The sequence below is a fragment of the Cyprinus carpio genome, chromosome B6 (genome assembly GCF_018340385.1).
Source record: "Cyprinus carpio isolate SPL01 chromosome B6, ASM1834038v1, whole genome shotgun sequence".
Classification (NCBI taxonomy): Eukaryota; Metazoa; Chordata; class Actinopteri; order Cypriniformes; family Cyprinidae; genus Cyprinus; species Cyprinus carpio.
Window position 1 is genome coordinate 22,929,990 of NC_056602.1, and position 24,293 is coordinate 22,954,282.

Below are 24,293 nucleotides of genomic sequence, written 5' to 3' on the forward strand. Positions count from 1 at the left end.
AGAGCTGGGGAGAGATAAAGACAAAAATAGAACAAGCCATTTTTAAGTTGTTGTAGTAATACACAACTAATTTGTGGCCTCCATCATTCAAACAGTGAATATTTTGGTCAAGAAATGTAAAAATTAACGGAATAGGCCCAACAATTAGCAAAATTATTAACATGAGAGATGCTGGAAATAAAAGTGGACTATTTTGGATTATAAATCTTAATCTTTTAAATTCACACCATAAAACATTATTTTTTGCAAAGTTTTGTTCATGCTCTCATGTAAAACCATGACAAGAAATGTTTTAATGCTGCCATCTACCTTTTTGCCTGCTTATGCCATCTACAATTTTGGCTTCTTCCAAGCCAAGACAGATAAATTTACACCAAAATACTGTATATGTATTTACAGTACCAAAATACTAGATGCATACTGAATGGAAATACAGACTTCAGCTTTTTAAAAATGTTAAGACTAGAATTTTTTTTTTTTTAATATGTGACTAAGATGTCTTTTTAATGCATTTGTCAAGTGTTACGCTCATACTATTAATCACACAAACCTGTATGATTAATTTATTATTTTATAATGAATTCACAAACCTTATTTTTATATTTAGCACTGTCTGTAACTTATTTGGGTCATGACCCACCAGTTGAGAAGTACTGACTTCTTGCATTATCCATATGTGTCACATAATTCTTAGAAAATGATGTGTACACTATATACATAAAACATTCTGAAGTCCATAACTGAATGTTTCCTTACCCTGATATGTTTATATATGCGCATTTTTGTGAATTTGTAATCGTAGTGCTACCGAAGCATAAGAAGTGTTTAGCTTATCCCATCTCTCTTGGCTCTTGTCCTTATTAATATTTATTGTTCCCTCCCGGTTCACAGCACATCTTCGATTATACATTATGCAAACTACCACTGTGTTAACATTTCAAAACATTTGTGCTGAACCTTATGCACTTGTTTCCTGTCATATCGTTCAAAATTTGTGTGACATTTAACCTTAATTTCAGCCGTGCTAAAGGACAATTGTCCTTGTGTAATAATATTACATATTGGTCGTTAGATAGAAGAATCTGTTTCAATAAAAACAGATGAGTTATGTATAGTATTTTTTACAGGTTCAAGCTAAGGTCACTGCTGTAAAAGGCCATGTGTTAGGTTTTTCAGACAAAGAGACAAACTCAACCTCTTGTAAAATTGTTTAGATCTCATTTAACACTATTTGGCATTGGAATTGACCAAACACGTGCAAAATGATCCTGTAATAATTCACAGTCCTCGAACATGGTGAATGAGAACATTTGTGCTCATTTAGGCTATTCAGAACGGGAAGTATACAAACATTGTATGTGAAATAGTATATAAAACATTACACATCCACAAGCAACAGTATATACAAATTTGCATACTATGTAGAGTATATATTATATATAGAAATAGTACAATAAGTATAAGATGCTTTTATGAACATTGCTTTAATTCTACTGAGTCCATGAACAGGAAACAGAAGGACAGAACAATTAAATGACTTTAACTGAGATCTTTATCCTCTCTCATGCTGGTAAATGGCCCACAGACACATGCCATGTGTCAGCATAAATAAACAAGACAGTGCACAGCAGGGATAGCCAATGCACGACTAGATGGATCACAACATGCCACCTGCACTCTTTTCTCTAAATCTCATCACAATGACCCAGTCATACAAGATGTTTTGCTTTGTTTAGAATCCAAAAAAAAAAAAAAAAAAATCAGCAAAAGCGCCACCATTCTCACGATGAAAAGATAAGGACTTCACTGTGAATTGCTGATGATGTATGAAATTAGCCTCAGTCACAAAATCCAGCAAAAATTTACTAAGGCTGATGATACACTAGGCAACTTTTTGAGCAATTTTGCCGGGCAACTTTGGGAACTGTTCCCGTCAACAGGCAAACAGGGCCCACGACCAATCTAAAATATCCAGATAGAAATTTGTCCAGATAGAAATTTTGCCAAAGCAATGTTGCTCAAAAAAATTTGTCCGGCAAAATTGCTCAAAAAGTTGCCCCGTAAATCAAGTGCATAACTCCTTTGGGCAACAATTCAATCACCTCTTGCTGGTCATTCATGGCATGAGAAGGTCATTGCCCTTTGACAAGGCTTTATGAAGGCCTGTGCCCCACCCCAAGGCTAGTCATACCTGACAGTCAGCTTACAATGACAAACTCTCTCTTTCTTTGAGTCATCCATATTTCAGAGTAAATATCTGACTAAATATCAGGTTACTAACTATGCAGAGGTCATCTTCAGTAGCAGAGAAGTTAAAGAGTGTTCAAAGGACAGTTCTGAAAAGAAATGATTTTTTACATTTTGACAAGAAATTGTGAGTGGTGTGAAAGTCGGCTATGTGAAATTGTTTGCTAAGGTGCTTAGAAAACTAGAGTGTTTGCTTAGGCATCTTCATCAGACTGTTTAATGCTGCACAGAGGTGGCATGGATACATTTACAAATGTATATTTACATAGCAATTACAAATGTACACTTTGATAACTGTACTTTGATATTGTACTGTTTATTTTACAGGTGGATTCTTATTGGCTGTCAATCAGTTTTTATCATTCTGAAAGTGATTTCAATGATATCGGTCCTCTGTGTCTTTATTGTTATAGCTGTATGTAGACCTAATTCTCATCGTGGTACTCTTGTGAATGGCGGCAGAGAGTGATGGGAAGAAAAGAAATCGTTGAATGAAGTCGTTATTAAAGTATTCTTGTAGCTTCATAAAATTCGGGTTGAACCACTAATGTCACGTGGACTATTTTATTACGTTTCTTGGCTTTGAATGTGGAAGTTCCCTTGCTGTCTATGGAGGGTCAAACATATCATAATTTGTGTTCTTAAGGTGAACAAAACGGGTTTGGAATGACACGAGGGTGAGAAATTAATCACAGAATTTAAATTTTTGAGTTAACTATCCCTTTAAGTCTAGGCCTAGGGTATTTATTTTCACTTGTTTTATCGTTCACCAACATACTGATGGCAATCTGGGTAACTATTTTATGTTTTCGCAAATTGGTGGCTAATTCATACAGTCTCATTCATACGTTTTCGTGTGATGGTTTAGGGATGAACCTTCATATTTATGTTTTTTCTAAAAAACGGACATTTCCATACAGATCACATTCATGTCGTAAAACAGTTTCCAATACTTATGGAAAATCATAAGTCAGATATCTTAGAAAAGTAACACCTCTCCCTAACAACACCGCGCAGTTTGAAGTATAAACAATTTCTGTAGCACAAACAGTGTGAGGCAAATGACAACTGAAGTCCACTAAGGCTTAGGGGTTTGTTCAAATGAACAAGTACCACTAATAATGCAGCATCTGTTACTGAAAAATGATGTTTCTTTAAGGCTGAATAATCATTAAAAAGCAAAGGGCATGTGGTGGATTTGATTGTCACTCATTGTAATATGAAAAGCAATTCCTTAACCATCTGCTATGAAAAGGGCTCCTGACCTCTGTCCATTTCCTGCTTAAAGTTCATTGTCACTGTGGCCTTAGTGTGGACTTGTGTATGTGTGCAACTAATCGAACCCACTATTTATGAAACATCTTTCTGATAATATTTACCATATTATAAGACATTGTATTCACTCTAGCCATCTCTCTTGAAAAGGAGGCATGGAGATAAAACAGAAATATTGAAGAATCAGCCATGACCCCTCCGGCGGTACCACATATGTGGAGCAGCACCATGCAGCTCTATTGATTTCCACTGTATCCAGACTGTAGGCCATGTCTATTTTTCAGTGAGGATGTTTCCATGCCAAGGCCTCTCTTGAGAGAGGAAAAACACACACGCATACCAGCAGTGGTAGGCGAGACAGCAGCGGATGGCCCATTATCATGAGCACTTCCACTCTGTGTCTAGGTGGACTGATATTAATAGTCGCTCTCATTCAGGCATTGATGGAATGTAATTGAACATATGCCTGCCAGTGGAAAAGAGAAAATGACTTATAACTATGGGGATCATTCTCAGTTTTCCCTGGAGAACAGCAGGGCATCATGGAAGCTAAAGTTCAATTATTGAAACAGAACAGCATCACATAATAAAAACATTCAGCTTTGTTGGTCATTTCTATGAGCTTTTAATTGAAGATCAAAGTTTATGCAGCCTATATTATACAGACTGACACCCTGAACTAAGCATGAGGACAGGTTTATGGACTCCCAAACCTAGTTTGGATGCTTTGTTTTTCAGAGCTGCCTCTGGACATTTGAAAGACTCAAGTAAAGACAAAACAATGTAAGACAAGTCCAAAACAGCTATAAAACACATGATGGCAATTTTCGACACATTTGGATAATTTGCAACAGATATTTGGATTTCCATATGGATCTTACTCAGAAAACTGGCAGCGAGTACTAGAAGCATCTGCAAACATTATCTGGTTTCATCTGGTCTTGGCAAATACAACCTAAAAACACACTTTCCCCCGCTCTGTCTACATATATAGACTTTGCACATTTCAACATCTCATCCATCTCATGCCTTATTTGCCATCATGCCTTTCTAAGGACACAGTCAAATTGGACTGACACCAGTGTCCTTAATGCAATAAGGGATCAATTATACGACACTGGGTCACACTTGCTCTGTAACTTAGTTGGTTTAATTGAATTGAACTGAATCCACATACCCCTCTGAGGCACTGCCAGCACCACTAAATGCAGAAGCTTTGAATTGATTTGTACTTCCAAGCTTAAAGATTACTGCCGACCCATAGAGAGAAATTGACAATCAGCTCCCTAAATCTTAGATCCAGCTGGAATCAAGGGTAGAAATTTAAAAAGACTCTTCTAAAAGAGCCAAAACTGATTCACTTCCCTAAAGTGCACACTTTCAAGCTAGACTGCTGAAATCGTCAGCCCTCAACGTATACGCAGGCATGGAATATTATCTTTTGTGGTCAGTCTTCCTTTGTTGTGCAACAGGAAGGTAAGCCGGTTGTCACATGGTGAACTTACTGGATTTACAACTATATCATATAACAGCATCATGTAGTGTTAAATGGAAAGCAACTGAAATTTGACATGGGCAGAAAGACAAAATGACCCTAAACAACATATAGACAGAAATGCAATCGTGAGAAGGGGGGTGGCGAGTGTTTAAAATGTGCTTCAATTAAGCACTTTACCCTAAAAACCTCTAGAGAGAGAAAAAAAAAAAGGTGCTTTAAATTGGTAGTTGCACATTAAAAGCCTAGTTTTAATAGGCAAATCCATTAATTCACCCTCACTGGCAAATGACTCTGAGTACCAAATATGGAATTTTCTATTTTCTGTTAGTTAATAGCTCATTGGGAAAACTGACCTCATTTAATGCATGCATGCAACTGAACTGCCAGATTATAATTAACACAATTGCTACCTAATTTTTAGTATGGATCTGTGTTTGAAGGTGTGCATGTGCTTTAATCAGAAAAAAACATCTAAAATATAATCACTTAAGGTGTAAATCAAATTTTGAACCACATGCACATAATAAAAAATTCCTTGCCATTAAAAATTCAACCAGCTTACGCCTTAAATTTCATTTTGATTTAGCTGAATAACATCACCTGCTCCCGAAAACAACCCTTTCAAATAAAGAAAGCCTTTCTTATCCTTCTTAAATTTGGACCAAACTGCGTCACCCTCACAGACTATGAGGATGTCACATGATTCTGTCTCCTATTGTTTGTCTTTTTTTTTTTTTTTAGGAAGCAGGAAGTTCAGAATCAGCGTCTGCAGAAGCGGTGGAGAAATGGGCTTTTTGATGGAGTTCGGTCTTCCTTGGTCCTTTAAAATGAGCCTGGGTTTCTAATCAACAGCTTTCACATGTGTCAACAGGAAACAAGCACACACATGTTATCACTCCAGGTAGTCCCTTGAGTGTCATTCTTCAAGGCTTGAACAAGGCATAAAAGACTTGAAGTTTTTATATTTTGTGAAAAGCTACAACTTTACAAAGAGTAAGTGTGAGAATCAGCTATTACCATCCAGAAAAAATATGGTTTTTACATTGCAATCATTCTTTGAAGGCTCATTAAGGACAAGTCAGGTGCTCCTGGCAAGATTATACTCTGTATTTCAACACCAGAAACGCTTTCCGCAAAGTTTAAATCATATCTGTCTGTCTGTATGACCCTAGAGAATGAATAATAATCTGGTTATGTGTATTCCACATAGTACAGTGACCACGGTTGGCACATGAGGTGAAGTTTCTGACATCAGTTAAGCTTTACGCACCGCGCGGTCGTCATATCAAACACTGTATATCAAAGAAACTCAACTTCTTATCCTCAAGTTGTTATAATATTGTATATCCATTATCCCTAAAGCACAAAAAGGGGAAAACATGCAGAACACGAAGCCCTTTCAATAACAAGCGGAACTCACCTCTCTTTATCGTCGGTATTGTTGTGTTCAAGCCCCCAGGTTTGCGAAAATCTTTTGTCTTTTTTGTTCCCGGAGGCTAAAATGACTCTGTGGTCTCAGTGATTTCGCGTCCAAAGTCATAAACACAAAGGAAAACCCGATGTGCAAAATACAAGCAGCCGGTGATACAGTTCATGTCAGCTTTGTGAGGACACAGGCTCTGTCGGTAGAGTCCCGTCCGTCGGTTTACTCATTTACCCCTCCTCCGCTCGCCCCTATCTGCTCCCTACAGTCAGTCCAGCCTGAACAGACGAATTTCCCTCTGCCGTTACCATGGGGATACGAACGCCATTGACGCGAGCGCGGGCTGAACCGTGTCTGAAAATAAAATAAAATAAAATAAAATAAAATAAAATAAAATAAAATAATATAAAATAAAATAAAATAAAATAAAATAAAATAAAAATAAACACTTAGCGAGAGAGAGAAAAGAAAAAAGAAAATAAGAAAAAAGTAGATTTACACAATAGGGACCGGTCTTCTAATAGTTTAAATTTCTTCAATAAACTAGAACAGTCTTCTTCCAGATTTACATTTTAACAATCTTACAGATTTTCAGTACATCCAAAATTATTTTTGAAAAACAGAAAATAATAGCTTTGTTTTAAGGCACTTACATTTATGAATATAAAATTTGCCCAAAACGAAAATATTTTTCAGTACAAATTATGTACATCTTCCATTATTAAACCAAAAATAATATCAACAATGGGGAGCTACCAAATCAAATAATCAAATTATGTACAGAAACTATTTATATGCACTTGATAGAAAAATAGTGCCAAGGCACTATGATTTATTTATTCTTCTTCTTCTTTTTTTTTTTTTTTTTTGGACATTTAGCCTAGTAATGTTGTTGTTTTTCTTCTTCTTCTTCTTCTTTGTCTTTTTTTTTTTTTTTTTTTTTTTTTTTTTTTTTTTTTTTTTTAATTAACTTAGTGTTTCATCAGAAAAATTAAACCACAACTTATATTCATTTTACTCGGTGGGTCCAAAGAACACTGTAAATATACAATTTCAACTTGGCAGTGTATACTTTGTTTTAAAGGAAGTTCAATGCAAAGCCCCATTCCTCTTACAGCTTTGTGTTGTTACTAGGTTCTGCATAACCATCACTCTATATTACATTTTAAGACAATACATGGCACATCAGCTAAATGCATATAAAATACATAATAAAGTTGATTAATCTTTTGGTGAAAGGATCACAGTTTTTTTCTTAGACCCTTTTATGTATCTTGTATCTTGCCACCTCATCTTGTCCAGCTCTGTGATCTGACACATGGCTAGACGGCACTGCAAGGCCTGCTCCCTCTCTCACATCCATTCTGATTCAGCTGATTATCCAGTGAGACGAGTTAATGAGTTCTCTGGACTTGAAGCTCCACTTCTCACCTCAGCAAACGAGTGGACATTTTCACAACACACATTTGTTAATGTTACAGTCCTGATGAAGGACATGTCACCGACCGTGAACGTCATATTGATTTAAGTCAAAAGTGTAACTGCATGTAGGCTTTTCTTATTAAATCAAAAATACAAAGTTTTTTTTTATTGGTTTCAATAAGTGTAGACAGTCTTACTGATGACAAATTGTACCAACAACATGCACACAACTGATAACATATAGCCTAGTTAGTCATCATACTACTTTAAATTTGCTTTGTCTACAAAAATATGAGGTGTAGTTTATATAGAGGTAAGCTTTCCACTTTGAAATGCCTTTTTATTCCCTAAACGGCAAAAACTACAGAAAAAGCACAGGTAGAGAGAGCTTGTGAAAGAGGGAGGGAGAGCGATGGGGAAGGAAGGGAGGGTCAATGCTCAAAACAATAGAAAAGCTCTCAAAAACAGAAACAATGGGCCTAGTATTGCAGGAAAATGGAAAAACGGGAAAAGAAGTGTGGCTAATGGCCAATATATTATAATATGATGGACTTTGCAGTTTTTAGTTTCACATCAAATTTACATACAACAACAAAAAAATTAAGCACCCTTCTGTTAATGTCATATTGTCAATAAGATAAACAAAACATCGTTACAGGATTCAGTATTAAAAAACCTACTTTGATGCCTTCAAAAAAAAAAAAAAAAAAAAAAAAAAAAAAAAAAAACTTAATTTACTGAATAAAGGACATATTCATGAATTCTCAGTATTGATCTATTAACAACCAGAAAGGCCACGGAGAAGGGTGAAATAGCCAAAACTGTGTTTGGTGCATTAATGTGGAAATTTATCAAATTCCCTGTTTTAAGAGATTAAAATGACCTGTACAAAGACAATGGATTTCTGCTCCCATTTCCTCATGACAAGCTATTGTTTACTGCCATCTAGTGGATAAAACATATATGACTGGTAGAAATGTATAGCACCATCTGCTGGAGAGACATTTAATTAAAGGCTGTAAAGACAGATTTGGAAACAGTTCAGTCACAGCAAGTGCATTCAGTTGTATCACAGCAAGTTTGTTATAACGTTAACTACAGTTGTTGTTAATGATTAGCTAAATTACAGGGCTGGAATTAAAGACTTTTCTTCTATTGGTTAAAACAGCTCGATATATTTGAATTACCTTTCCCTAAAATTTGTCTACCTGTGCTCCATTATAGCTTACAGTATTTACTGTCAACAGAAAACTGTGACTCAAACAGTTCCTTGCGAACTGTATGACAAATATTATAGGTTTCTTCTATAATTCTCCATTAATTAAAAGTCCTACATTTCTGTTCATTTCTGTCCATCCATGCTCATATTGGATGTTTTTTGTGGTTGTCTGAAGACGATGGGGTGTGGATGTGGAGCAGGTGACCATCTGATGGACAGGCTAAAGACCAGCTGTGTTTGTGAGTCATAATGCCTATTTATTTCCTGTGTAAAAATGATCATGCCCTGTAAAAATTATGAATATTCATAAATCACAACCAAAATTGCACTGAATAACCTCATTTTATTTGTTTTTTTTTTTGTTAGGTACACACCATCTCAGATAGATGTAATATCAATATAAGTCCACCGTTTTGATTGACACGATCTGTCTTTGAGCTAGACTACAAGAAGCTTGCAGTTTGGCAGCGCTGCTCTCCTCAGCCCGAAAAGGCACAGTTTCATCTGAGAGGTATTTTTCTGGAGGCTGTTTGTAACAAATCTGAACCCAGTAGCCCCAATAGCTCACGTGTTTTCAGGTGTTTCTATGCTATATCAGTCTCTCTGGATGAGTGAAGGTTTTGCAACAATGTTATGAATTTTGGCATTAGGTTTGGTTGCCGATAAGACATGTTCCACAGCCCTGAAGAGAGATGCCTTTATTGCTCATGTAAGAAAAGTGGATAAGCACTTACAACATACACAGATCATCACTTGTCACTTTGATTTTACATTTCAGGAGCTTGTAAAATGTACGGTAAAACTGTCAGTAGTTGCTGGAAATTCAGTATTAAAAAAGTTACTGGCATTATGGGTCGGAATTTGCTGCCTGCATGTTTTGCTCATAACTAAAATAACTTAAAATAACTTACTTTATATATATATATATATATATGCAGAAGAAGAGGAAGCATACGAGTTTAAATAAAACAAAATACAAACAAATGTGATGCATCACTTTATTTCTTTTACTGTTTTTCAACATAAATTATCTATTTTTTTTATTTATGTGTCACCACAAATCAATAAATAAATGAAATTAAACAATGTTTTTAATAGGTACTGTAAAGGTCTTGTTGAAATAGATATTCAGTATATATTACAATTCATGCTACAGTATATAGCCTACTTTACAAAACAGTATCGTTCTGTAAAATGTTTTTTGTGATGAATGAAATATAATTTTTCACTGCAAATGGTAAGGTAACTAAGAGTTAAAAGATTAACTATTTCTATTGTAACACCTCTTTTTCTGTTAAAATCACATTTTTTCAAGTGCAGTTTTAGTGTATATAATTGTGAATACTGTACAAAAATGTAAATGAACTGGTTTTATTATGTAATATCACATAAATAAACATTAGATTGGGTTGCACCAACAAAAGTAATTTCTAAGGGTCAAATCGGCTAGAAATAAAAAAGATTAAAAACAACAAATTAAATTCAGGTTAATAGTTTTCAGCTTCATTTAATATCTAGATACACAAGACATGCCTCCATCCTTCCTGTTTCACACTCATCACAAGCACAGAGATAGGTTCTGACAGAGAGCACTCAGAATAACCACTGTTGGAATTTTCCACTCCTGAGCAACTTTTTTTTCTTTTTTTGGTATTGTACAGTACAGCTAGATATGATGAAAATAGTTTGTTTTTTTACAGGTTGTTTGGACAGGTTCCGCTGGTTTCTTGCAGCTGCACATGTCTTCATTTTACTGAGACCATAGTGTTATGCATGTAAATAAGTTTGTACATGTTACAAACAAATTCAGTGCAGGCAAGAGCAATTTACATCCTCTTTAATATTTATGTTTGTTGCCCCTTCATTAACATAAGATAATTTCTCCAACTTTATAAAACTTATCTAAACATTCAAATTTAAATTGTTTGATTTTTATTTTATGCTGTCCTGAGTTGTTCAAGACGGTTAGAAGCTTCCTTGAAAGGATGTTGACTCATCAGGTGGAGGCCAGCCTAGAATTTAGTCACTAGTTTACACATTTTACCAAGCGGCACGGTCATGGTACAGTATGTTTATTTTCAATAGCCTAATCAGTTTCTATTTCAGTTCAACTTTGATGGTTGCATGTTTGTATAATCAGTTTAATTATGGCTTTAAACTGTCTCATTTAATTTGTATAATATTAGATTTTTTCTGGACACTGAATGAATTGAATTTTGACAGCAGTAACACTTGGCATTTAACTTGAAATTTTGTGGTCACAAGCATATCATGCATTAATGGATAGCTTTGCATTTGATTATGTGCAGCTTATGTTACATCAGGTATGTTTTATGCCACTGTTTTTTCAAAAAATCTCAGTGTGTGTCTGCACTAGAAGTTTCCTCTTTGTAACTTGTCTGCATCTATTAATTCCCCTTGCTACTTCCTCGTGGATGCTGTTGCGCCACTTTTTTTCTGTCATATATCATTTTGTCATAATCACTATCTTAGGATTCTCAAAGTCCAGAGTGAGTAAATCTGCTGTTTGTTTCTATGCCAGTTGCAATTTTGGTATTCATGTGTTCAGTTTCTTGTGTCACTGTATGATCACTGTACATATGTACTCATGTGTGCATGTATATCGACAGTGCCGTCACCATATCGATCCATCTGTGAATGATGCCAGGAACCGATTCTTGAGAAGAAACAAGAACCAGACCATCAGGTGGCCTGAGGAACTTCAAATTAGAGCGCCCTCTACTAGATAAATCCCAACCCTGGACAATTGACTTACCATTGAAGCACAGAAGGTGAGGCCTTCTGTAGATGACCATTGTACATGTGTGACTTTAAAATCGCCATCCGATTAAGTTGCCTGTTTTTTGACATGAATGTGATATAACTCAAAAAAGGTTGCTTTCTTTCCATAATCTTTGAGATATAGTGGTGCTAAACTCCACTTGATTTTCTGTGATGATCCCAGTTGTAGGATCTCAGCCTCCAGAGAAAATTCTAAGGACTGCATCTTAGGCTAAAGAATACTGGTGTTTAAGACTAAACTGTGTTAAGTCCATATGGGGGATTATCTGTACTCAGTGAATTCCTCTCCTAATTTGTGCTGCGTTTCCAGACTTTTGGCGTTCAAAATGTTTAATCCTATTTGCTCCACTACACTGACGTATTTTCATGGCTTTGATTTCTGGTTGGTCTGAGTGGACTACACAAGTAGAATCTCATGCACAGACACACAATGCAGTTTCATTGGCGGCAAAAATGACCCTTCTGACAGAAAGGAACTAGCTGAAAGGATCTGGTAAGGATTTTCTAATTTGTGTAAATTTGTGGAGAATATACTACAGTAATTGTGTATTATTTTGTCATTAACAATTTTTTTGCAGTACTAGATTTGTTGTAATATTAAGATAACTTACACTAACAAAGGAATTTGATTAAGTAAAACAGGTGCCATCCATTTAGAGTTTGTGAAAATGGTGAATTCAAGTAAAGTTGCATTTATTTATTTTAAAAATTATATTTTAAAGTACATTTTTTATTTGAAAATCATTTTCATATTTGACATCTTTTTAATTTTTTTTTTTAATTCTTGTGTTTTCTCAACTGCATGCTTATAAAAACTGTGGCCCTGTGATCAGGAGGCTATTTATTACTATTATTAATGATTAAAAACTATGTATTATTTATTATTATTATAACATTTATTTTATTAAAAATGATCAGTATATATTTATATATTATTAATACTATAACCTATCCCTAACAAAAAAACTTTTAGCATTTTTACAATTAAAAATAAAATTACTTTTTCATATTGTTTTTATAAATAAGGATGTCCCTAAAATGAAGATTTTTCCAGGTTTAGCTCATTTCTGGGAATAAATTTGTCCCCCAAAATATGGTTAAGAACACACACATACCCTTACGTATAGATTAGTCCATGTCTCCACAAGTCAACCATGGAGAATTTTTGTGAGGTACCAGGCAGAGACTGCTGAAGCAGTGAAATCTTTTTTGAACAAAGATTGAGTGAACCCTTAATTAGCTGAAGTACCTCTGACCTGACCAGAAATAAGCAAAGAATCAGCTCAGATACAAAGACAAAGGCAAACACAGTTCTGCCACACACACACTCAGCGCTAATTCAAGCAAGAATGCTCATAATTAGGGCCGCTGTTCTCATTCTTCAAATTATTTAGGAAGAAAAAAAAATCAGACTTCTTTGAAATGGTGACAGGGTAGGATCCTATCTACGGGGTTTAACGTCATGATCAGCAACGTGGAAATGAATGTCCCAATTCAGTATAAAACTTTTTTTGCTAAGTTAATTTCATTATAGAGACTTGCTCTACTGTGGAAACTAGAACCTCTGTTTTAGTGCTTGCTTATTTACAAAAGAGAGACAAGTAGAAAAAAAAAATCTCAGCAAGACATTTTGCTTTGTGACACTATGATCTGCTCTCATAGCTTCACGTGACTGAATAAAACGCAATAAAGCTTGTTGCGTGCTATCATTGTAATTATTGCTCCAGAAAGATAGCCCTGCAAATCTTTTCCAAAAACAGATGACTTTAAATGCCATCAGATTTCAGCTCCACGTGTGAATGGCTTGCCGTTGTGTCTTTGGCTCATTGGTGGTTGGGATGACCTTTCAGACTGCGATGCTTCAGGACTCTGTCCATGTGCATACACACAACTCCAGCTTTGTATACCAGATTCAGGAGATGATGAGGCTCGAGGCACTGTACTCTGTCAAAACCTAGACAGCAAAAAAGAGCTTTTGTTCTGTGAAAAAAAGAAAAAAAAAAGAGGCCGGTCTGTTTCTGAGAAATAGTTTGTATTGGTTTGCTGGCAGGTTTATGGAGTTGTGTCAGTTGTTCATTCAGAGGTTTTGGGTTTGTAATAAAAACAAGATGAAACAGTTGACACATGCAAAGGGTTGTTCAATAATATATAGACTTTAGAACATACTGAGTACTTAGTTAAAAAAAACTTCTCTAACTTTGAGTATCACAGTAATAGCCGAAAAAGTCACCCTGAGACATACACTGCACTTAATGTCTTCTTGGGCTGTAATGTAAATATGTGGTCTTATGAAAAACATAAGAAGCCGATACATATGATTACTAGTTCTTTTATGATTGCCCCTTTTAGTTAGGAAATGTGTACCATTCAGAAACTGTTGTTTTACTTTTCTTCTTTATGACATTTTGCAGTGTATTGTGGAGCATATTGTGTTAATATACAGTAATGCCTTTGTAAAATTTACTGAAGATTTAATGAATATGGCAAGATCATATACTGAAATAACATTTTAATAGGGTGCTGAACTTTAGTGAATTTATAAGCTAACCGACTTATTAATCCTCTATGCCATACAGTGTACACTGTGTATGGAAACATTTAAAATGCTAGCTATTTAAAGAAACAAAATCTACAACAAATTGTATATTTGCTATAAAGAAGCCAATAATATTTTGCTGTTTTAAGAATATTTTAGAAAGTTTTATTTAATAACACTATACAACTTTGAAAAATTGTTAGATAATGTTGACCTTTGAACATCCTCATTATTTAATTACACAAAATCATGAAATATTTGATATTATGCCACATGGCAGTTCTGTACAATGCATTTCATAATTGCCATTTTTTTTAGACTGTGGCATCAGTTATGCTATTTCAGTTTATTTATTTGTTTATTTGGAAGTGTTTGCAATAATTACATTTTATTTATGCATATTTACACAACTGTCACTTGTTCCAAGGAACTGCTCACAGCTTAATTCTATGGAAAGGTGTAGAAAACATCTATCTAGAGAGACTCATGACTCATTGAGTTGCAATGTGGCTTTTGTTTTCTCTCCAATTTTTTCTTTTAAATTAATTTAATTTTTTAAATATATTTTATCTATTGTTGATAAAAAAGATCTAATAGCTCACTTTTGCCTGTGAAAAGTCTCCTAAGTTACATTGTCCTCATCATTAGCCATAAGGCTTTCTGCAGAGCTGCTGGATAATCTTAGACTTGTGAGCAGTGCATTATTCACTTTCATAAGAGTGACTAATTGTCTTTTATTTCTATATGTGTCTGACTATAAAGTGATCATTCATTCTGTTTTTGGCCTGTGTGGCCTCTTCGACCTCTGACACCATGACAAATATTTGTGCTCTCAACGCCCACATTATGGTACACTGTGTATTCAGTTTTGCCCTGGCCCACCAACTGTCATAACGTGTCCGTCTTGGAGTTTTATTGAATTCATATCAGACTTGACTTGGGACAGTATTCCAGCTGCACACATAAGCAGTATTGTCTGTCATGTAAGCAAGTGCATTTTTGTAATCCCTCGTCAATGGTCCAAGTGTTGCCCATTCTGGTCCGAATCTGGTACATTCTTTTTAATGCCTCTTGCCACAGGCCCAAAATCACATTGCACGAATGTGGCTGGAGAAAAGCTGCTCTTTTGTCTCAGACCCCTCCTCTTGAGCTGCGTGTCTTCATCATGGCCCGTTATGCGTAATGTGAATGTCTCTTCACTAAGGGAAAATGCTAATTCAGACCCCTCAGGCTTGCATTCAAACCTAATACACATACACACACACATTCACATACAAATCAATAAATACTTTATGTGTTTACTTATAGCAAGCTACACTTGCAAATTAATTGTTTCACGCTTTCAGTGGATCAAAATGTATTTGGACCAATAAGCCATGCTTAATAATGTTTGACTGTCATTGCATTAGATAACACATTATCAAACCAAGAAGCAACTGTGACCAATACAATTTTTTATATTTTTTATCTCCGTTAACCAAATTATCCCAAGGTGATTTTTAGTGCATGTGTGAAGTCAGGTGTAATTCACATATCATCAATTAATATTTTGTCCAACCAGAAAGTGTCTAAATACAGTACCATTTGTCTTTTATTGTAATAGTATATCTGTTGTTTTATAATGTAAACCTTGTGTGAATTTGCTTGTAAAGTGTTCTTATGGTTTCTTTCTTGACATAAATGCCACTTGGAGATATATATTTTAGTTTGACACACTCACGTTTTCTTTGATATGTATGCACATGCATCGTACAAGCTTGCACACATCCATAAATGCACACATTTTCTTTTCCACAAATATGCTGTCATACATACCAACTGTCTGTAAGCTGCATGTTGGTTATGCACATTTTTTTGTGCAGTTCAGATCATTGTACTCTCCCCACTTTCACCACTACATAAGTTGTCTGATTTTTGCCCCCTTAATTGACTTTGATGGTCTTTAAGTGGACATAAATTTTCAGATTTGCTATGAACTTATGGCAACAGATTAATTATTGTCCGCAAAGTTTAGTGTGGAATGGATGGTGTTTTTTTTTCTTCAATAATTCAAAGAATTTGCACATTCAAGACCTCCTGTCCCAAAGGCAACTTAGCATTTTTTTTTTTTTTTACTTTTATAATTCAAACACATAAATTTGTTTCTGGTTGTTCAAGACCTTGTTTGCTGTTGTGATTTACACAAAGTTGCATTGCATTTTCTTCTTTGAGCAAAGTTTACAATTATATATAGTTTCAGAACCATAATATATCTAAAAGAATTTGCACATTCAAGACCTCCTGTCCCAAAGGCAACTTAGCAAAGCCAAAATCTTCAAATTCAAGACCTCCTGTCCCAAAGGCAACTTAGCAAAGCCACATGTATTTTGAGTTATCATCAAGTTTGACTTTAAGCGGATCATCAAATTTGCCCTTTTTAATATATCTCTTTTATGAGACATGTAACTCTAACTTAAAAAACAGCAACAACAACAAAAAAAAAAGAAAAAAAACAAACAGTACAGAAACAGAAGCTCAGAGTGTAAACAACAGCAACAAAAACAACAAAAAATTTTATTTTATTTCAGTGGTTAGTCAGTGGTGAATTATTTTATTTTATTTTGAAGCTTATAGGATTAAATTTAGTAATAACATATTTCAGTTTACATAATTTTTTTTTTTTTAATTTTTAAAAATGAATAATTAATTCAGTGTTCATAATAATTTTAATGAATTTAATTGTTGCTTATGTATAGTGTTACTATATGTCTTTTAATGAACAGCACCCGACATAACTGCACTTTAGCAGCCTCGAGTCACCAATAAAATGTCACCAACTCCTCAAGGACACGGTTGACTATTGACTCTTACCTCCCATCAGCCATTCTCCTATGGGAAGATGATAAAACTGTTTATGAATATCTCCATAGACACAGTAGTTGTTGTCATTTAGAGAATACTGCTTCTCTTCAGCAGGAACGGTTTAATGAACCCTAATGTTTTAGGGCAAAGAAGGATAGTATAGAGAGAATAAAGTGAAGTACAAAGACTTTTCCTTATGTTATAAGAAAAAGAACAGCATTCTTAGATACCCTGACTGAAGTTTTTATGGTCTAGATGAATCTGCTATCTACAGAATCCACACATGACTCATTTTATGTCTGGCTTCCTTTAAACAGGAACGCATACATATGCATTATGCAAAGGATCAGTAGCACCTAATATTTTAAGATTTTTCCCCCCTTGCATTCAGTCGGCACAATAAATAAATAAATAAATAAATAAAATAATTATGAAAGCAATGACTATTTGCACTTGTGCATGTTCTGCATATGCCCACAATCTGTATTAATCTATGAATCCATACAAATCCAAGAATTATTTATTTTGCTGCAGGGACTCTAAAAAACAATCATTACATTGTGGTGACAAATAATGTCCCTATAGATTACCAGAAGGAAATGTTCAGTTTTCAGTGTGTATGTGTCTCGTGGTGTCATTATGTACATAATAGCAATACTTTACAATGTGTAATAAATCATGCCACTCCTATGCTTGTCTGTTTTTAAAGCATGCCTTAAGTTAAATAGTGTGAAATGTGGTATTGATTCATAATTAGAATTGGAAACTAAAATTTACAGGTACGGTACAGTTTCACCTCTAAACCAGGTTCATTGAGTAGGTTCTATATCATAGGACAGCATTCCTTGTTGTCTCCCCCTGAACAGAATGTGTGTAATCTGACCATCACTAACGCTGCTGGTTTAGTGCATTAAGAGTATATAGTCCTAGTTCAGAGAGTGGGGTCAGTCTCAGCTGGACACGTGCTTGGACTGATGATGCCGCTAATGTGAGGTCTTCATCGCAGGGATGTCTGAATTACCCCTCTGTTTGACTTCTAAAAAATAATGTAGCTTTTTAAGAAAACAAAAACATTTACAAGGGGGGAGGAGGGTTGTGAAAGTGCTTAGATAACAAAGAAGCGAAGTCAAAGGTCCAGGGCTGCATTTTTGTTGTTGTCCATAAAATGCCTGGGCAAATTAAATAAATAAAATGAAAAAAAAAAAAGTTTAAAAGGAATAGGATTTGTCTTCATAATACTGATGTGAAAAAGTGTTCTCTAACACCCCCCCCCCACCCCTTTTTTGGAAGTTTTTTAATTTAGTTTGGACTTAATTTACTTTCCATATAGAGCTGCAGAAATATTAATTATCCTCCAGTGCCATTTTTTCAGAAGTCAGTTCAATCAGTGATAAGCTATAATGTGAGAGGCGATTGTTTCTCTTCTATTTTTTTTTTTTACAGAAAATATTTAAATAGCATTTAAAAGCAGAACATCTGTGAATACTATGTCATGTAAATAAACGAAGGGTTAGAAAAGATTATATTACATTAAATAACAGCTCTGTGATTTAACAGATTCAAATGATGAAATGAAAAGTACCTGAGGCACTTCCAAGAAGTAGATATTAATCATTGATCGAACAGTTCCCATGCTTATTCTGAGCAGGTCATAGGCATGTATAAACAATTTTAATTTGTGTTTGCATCTCTTGGATATCTACCCTATGCATGCATGTGCTTTGTGCAAATGTGCAAAAGACACAAAAAAATCGTTATGTAAGTGATAATTAAACAATTTTTGGAACAACATTTCAACGATTTGTGTGTGTGTGTGTGTGTATTTGTGCTGATGTATGAATCGAAAACGAGCTACTTAAAGATTTTGAGAAGTGGTTGCTTGAGGATTATTGTTTTCATAACATACTGTATATCCAACAGCTCTTTATATACAAAAAACAGAACACACTGCTTCTAAATGCCTTTGTAGGTCCGAATCCAGTGGTTCAATCGGTTATGAATTGTACATCTGTGAGTTTGTTTGTGCGCACTTACATACGTGTGCACGATATTTCAACCTTTAAAACCAAAGGCCCATCAGGCAACAAAGTTCTCTTTCCTTTCTTTCCCCCTTCAACATTTCAGAGATAACTCCAACTTAAACTGTCTTGTTTTTAAACTAACAGTGGCTGTGATTGTATGCCGGATGCTGGGAACAAACAATGTTTTATGCAGGATGAGTGGAACTAAAGATGAAACGTTAGTTAGCCGTAAGCCAGTTTCAGTTTAGACACTAGTAACCTATCGTTTCAATGGGCCTTTTGTGGAAATGGACTGGTGACGTCAAATGAACGCTATAAAGGCATAAATTCATCGTTTTGGTAAAAAAAACAATATGAGAACAGCAATCCCCTCCCAGCCCCTTAAATACATTTTCAGTCTTTTCTTTGGCATTGATATCTTCAACTGGCCGAGACGACTGGAATCCACAAAGGGAATATTTTTTTAAGCTAACAAATAATCTTGTTTAAAATGTTGGAGATGCTAGAGTACAGCCACTACCAGGTGAGACGAAACTTGATCTAAAACAGACATAGGTCATATTATGTTTTAACATATTGCGGAATTGACTGAATTTGTTATTGACTGTTTTTTCTAATGTGTTTCCTTAAATTTTCTTTCTCAGACACACAGCCAAGCCTGTGTGTTTTGTCATTTTTTAGCATGCTTGCAATATTTGTACGGTGAGCGTGATTTCACCAAGTACAACATGTTCCTGGATCAACACCCTTGTTGATCCTGGAACAACATTCTAATGAGCCAATCAGAATAAAGATATAACTTTTCAGGAAATATCTGTTTTAGGCTTACAGTCAGGGCTAGGTGCTTCTACACCCTTGTTAATCAGCTATCATTTCACACTGATTTTAGGAATAAATTATGGGTATGGTTAGGTTTAGGGGTAGGGATTGGGTTAAGTCTGTATTTTTGGACAATAGTGTTGATCCGAGATCATCAAAAGATGTTGATCCAGGAACATGTCTTGGCAAAATCATGGCGACCTATTTGTACACAGAGCTATTATAAAATTATTTACTGTATGCAATGCATTTAGTCCAAATATGAGCTACTTTTCTGTAAAAATAAAATAGGCGGCTAAAAAGAAATTAATCTCATACACAGATAACATACAGTATTGGTAAGTATCTGAGTGTCTTTCTGACTGTATCACATCTCTGTTTGTGACTCAGGTGCAGACCCACCTGGAGAACCCATCGAAGTACCACATCCAGCAGACCCAGAGGCAGCAGGTGAAGCATTACCTGTCCAGTGCACTGGGAGCCAAGCTAAGTCCACAGGCCAGCACAGGGCCCGGCCCCAGCCAACCCACAGAGCACGGCATGCCCCCTGGACCAGGAGCCAGTGCTCCTAATAGCCCTATGGCCCTTCTCACCCTCAACTGTGAGAAAGAGGTAGATGCAAAAGCTGGCATCACCAGTTATGTCAATCAGATTTTGTCAAATATCATTTTACCAAATTATAGTGGTAAATGATATATATATATATATATATATATATATATATATATATATATATATATATATATATATATATATATATATATATATATATATATATATAATTATTCCTGTGATGGAAAAGTTGCATTTTCAGCATCATTACTCCAGTCTTCAGAGTCAAATTATCCTGTTGTTGTGTGCTGCTCAGTATTTTTGTGGAAACCATGATAAAAAATAGGCTAAAAAGGCTAAAAACACAGTATTTAGAAGTAGAATGGAAATATAAATCTTTCAAAAAATTATAAATGTCCTTACTGTCACTTGATGAATACAATTTTTATTTTCTTAAAAATATTACCCTGCCCAAACTTTTGAATGGTAATATACATCCCTCTATCAAGGCTGAAAATGAGTATTAAGAAACTGCATGCTGAGGCCTGTAAGACATTGAAAAAGCAAGTTATGTAAGTTGCACAACTAAAAAGTTTCTCACTATTTCTTCTGAGAGTTCCTGCTTTTGTCTTTGAGTGATTGATGAAGGCGTAGTAGAGCCTTTGATCCAGAATACATCAGTGCTGTAAGGGTTTCTAGGAAAGTAAAAATTGCCGGCTGGGAAAAAAATCACGGAAGTTCTTAGAAATTATTCATGTATGTGGCATATGACCATCTTTCATTGTTTTTTTTAAAAGTCAATAATCTTATTGGTTTAATTATTATTATTATTATTATTTTTTTTTTTGTTAGCCAGAGTATGACTTCATTACTAACGAAGGTGATGTAAACACATTATGCTCTTGCTTTATATAATATTTGAATTGTTACAGATGGATGATGTAATTGAAGACATCATAAGTTTGGAATCAAGCTACAACGATGACATTCTAGGATTCATGGATGCAGGACTTCAAATGACTAATACGGTAAAAGGCCTTATATATGATCAGGATTGTAGTGTATCGTGCACGTTTATGTTCAAGATTCATATAAGCACCTAAACAGTCAGCACATGCACTGAAATCTTCATTGTTATGGTTGATCAATTATCAGATTCCAGTTTCTGCAAACCTGTTGGACATGTACAACAATCATGCTCTTCCTCCAACTGGGGTTACCATTAACAACTCCTGCCCGTCTAACCTACCGGCCGTCAAAAGGGAATTATCTGGTAAAATTACATTATCTTACCTATAATTAATGTTTATGAAAACTTTTGGTTACCATGCCAAAACCCACCATTCTTAGGAATAGTAAAAGTATCCATATTGTGTGCAGTTCCAAATGCACAATATCAATGAAAGATATATTGTATTAAATAGTTACCCCAGCACCTGGCATGATGCACATAATGGACAAGCCTGGATCATGTGGCACGTTTGACACTTATCAAAGGCCTGAAGGCTTTCCAGTAGGTATGTTTCCCTTTCCTCAGCCTCTGAAGGCACTAAGCATGAAAAAGGACATTTGTGAGACTGTACGTTTATATCCAGAACATATTATTTGATTACCTATTATGCGTCAACAAGTTTTACATTTGAAATTACATTTACATACATATTAATTAAAGACAGTCTAAAGACTAAAAGACAGACAAGACAGTAATTGCACACAATATGGACACTTGATTGATAAACATGCTCCATATGAACACACACATGCACATTTGAACTTAATTTTTAAGTTTTTAAATACTGACATTTTTACATTTAATTGAAAATGTTCTAATATACAGTAATACATTAGAATACACTGGCACACTAGCGATGAAAATTTTAACTCTGCCTTTTTGTAAAGTTTTATAACTTTGATTTTAAAACTCTGAAGTTAAGTAATTATGAAGAAAGTTGTTTCAATTAATATAATTATGCGTTTCAGAGCAGAGGTCAGAGCCTTGGTAAAAGAGAGACAAAAGAAAGACAACCACAACCTCAGTGAGTCTGATAATTATATATTTGTTTGCATGAACACTTTTTTGGATATTTTTAAATGTTAAGTGTAATACAATATTAATAATATTAATAATAATAATGTCTAATCTTTATTGGCTTTTCCATCCATGCAGTTGAAAGAAGGCGGCGTTTTAATATAAATGACAGAATTAAGGAGCTGGGGACATTAATTCCCAAGTCAAATGATCCGTAAGTCTCAAAAATATAAACATCGGTTTACAATTACTTACATAATGTATTTACATGCAGTATTTATACTGTGCTGTATATTTAGCCAATCTTATACCAATATGTGTAAATTTAGTGGTTGCACACAGATAAGGCATAACTGTCTATATCTCATTTTTTCAGAGACATGAGGTGGAATAAGGGCACCATCCTAAAAGCTTCAGTGGATTATATCAGGAAACTCCAGAAAGAGCAGCAAAAAGCAAAAGAGCTGGAAAACAGACAAAAGAGACTAGAACATGCAAACAGACATCTCCTCCTTCGTATTCAGGTAAACCAAATAATAAACCAAAGCTCACAACACAAACTGTGATTGGTTAAAAGCTCATTTCAACTAGTCACATAATCAGTTTTTGTGGACAATGTTTCGACATGCCCTTTGACAAAACGCTTTTTTAATTAGATGGCGAAACACCAAGCGTAACATTGCTTTGAAAGCTTATGAAGTATGCTCAGTGCTTCAGCTGCATGAAATTCGAAAGTTACACTCGAGTAATTGATTATGGGGAATTTCCCTCATTTTGACACGTATGGCATTTGGTTCACAATACCCCTACTGTTTACACACACAACTTTTTTTTTTTTACTTACACATACATTTTTTAGTAATGTACTACTCCACGTTATGCTAAAGTGTGTGCATTTGTCATTTCTGTTTGTGTCCAGGAGCTTGAGATGCAAGCTCGCGCTCATGGACTCACCGTTGTAGCCTCACCCAGCCTTTATTCCACCGACCTGGTGGCTCGAGCCATCAAACAAGAGCCTGGTATGGGGGACTGCACGTCTGATTTGTACCCACACCTCCCCAGTCCTGACCTGTCCCGTCCTACCACTCTGGACCTCAACAACGGCACCATCAGCTACAACGACAGCCCCACAGAAGAAGAGGAACCGGGGGTCTACGACAGCCCCACCAAGGCCTCCACCAAGCTGGAGGACATGCTCATGGACAACAACCTGTCTCCAGTAGGCAGCAGTGACCCCCTGCTGTCCTCCGGCTCCCCCATCCCATCCAACAGCAGCGGCAGCAGCAGTATGGATGAACATGAAAATGGCTGTTAGCATTGTGAACAAACTTTGATGAACCAAAGTTAGATGATTAGATGCTTCTTTGTATAAAGATATGTTACCTAAGAGTACCAATGTTTCCTTTCAATCCAGATCATGTGTAATATGAAGAACAAAATTACGTATAGTACTTGTCTAGTATTTTAGAATATTATATATTTTTTTCATTTATCATGTTGGAGTTTACTAGTTAAGATTGACTGATTTTAACAGTTTGATGATTTATGAAGGATTTCTCTAGAACAATATGAAGAACGGCTAGAATAAAAACCCCTAAAGTGTGGTTTC

General features: G+C 35.2%; 2 protein-coding genes across 3 annotated transcripts in view; one reads left to right on the plus strand and one right to left on the minus strand.

Moving 5' to 3' along the window:
* The window catches only part of frmd4ba (FERM domain containing 4Ba), a 47,990-nt gene extending 41,283 nt beyond the window's left edge, over positions 1–6,707 (minus strand). Inside the window, exon 1 of the mRNA XM_042726340.1 lies at positions 6,441–6,707. The gene's annotated coding sequence lies outside the window, so the exon portion shown is untranslated. The remainder of the gene's footprint in view (positions 1–6,440) is intronic.
* Positions 6,708–19,628: 12,921 nt separating this feature from the next.
* On the plus strand, positions 19,629–24,288 carry mitfa (melanocyte inducing transcription factor a). Of its 2 annotated transcripts, XM_042726343.1 has the most exons (9): positions 19,630–19,807; positions 20,494–20,715; positions 21,588–21,683; positions 21,811–21,928; positions 22,080–22,172; positions 22,638–22,691; positions 22,823–22,898; positions 23,061–23,208; positions 23,604–24,288. In XM_042726343.1, the coding sequence occupies exons 1-9, from the start codon at positions 19,775–19,777 to the stop codon at positions 23,997–23,999; spliced, it is 1,236 nt and encodes a 411-aa protein (XP_042582277.1). In that variant the 5' UTR covers positions 19,630–19,774; the 3' UTR covers positions 24,000–24,288. The 2 variants fall into 2 exon arrangements, 1 of the variants encoding a protein (XP_042582277.1); XR_006155037.1 differs by lacking the exon at positions 23,604–24,288 and having other exon boundaries at positions 19,629–19,807; positions 22,636–22,691; positions 23,061–23,125.
* The last annotated feature ends 5 nt before the right edge of the window (positions 24,289–24,293 follow it).

Coding starts and splice junctions, on each gene's coding strand:
- mitfa (XM_042726343.1), top strand. CDS start 19,775: ATGTTGGAGATGCTAGAGTACAGCCACTACCAG. Junction 20,716..21,587: donor CCCTCAACTGTGAGAAAGAG/GTAGATGCAAAA, acceptor GAATTGTTACAG/ATGGATGATGTAATTGAAGA. Junction 22,692..22,822: donor GAAAGACAACCACAACCTCA/GTGAGTCTGATA, acceptor CCATCCATGCAG/TTGAAAGAAGGCGGCGTTTT.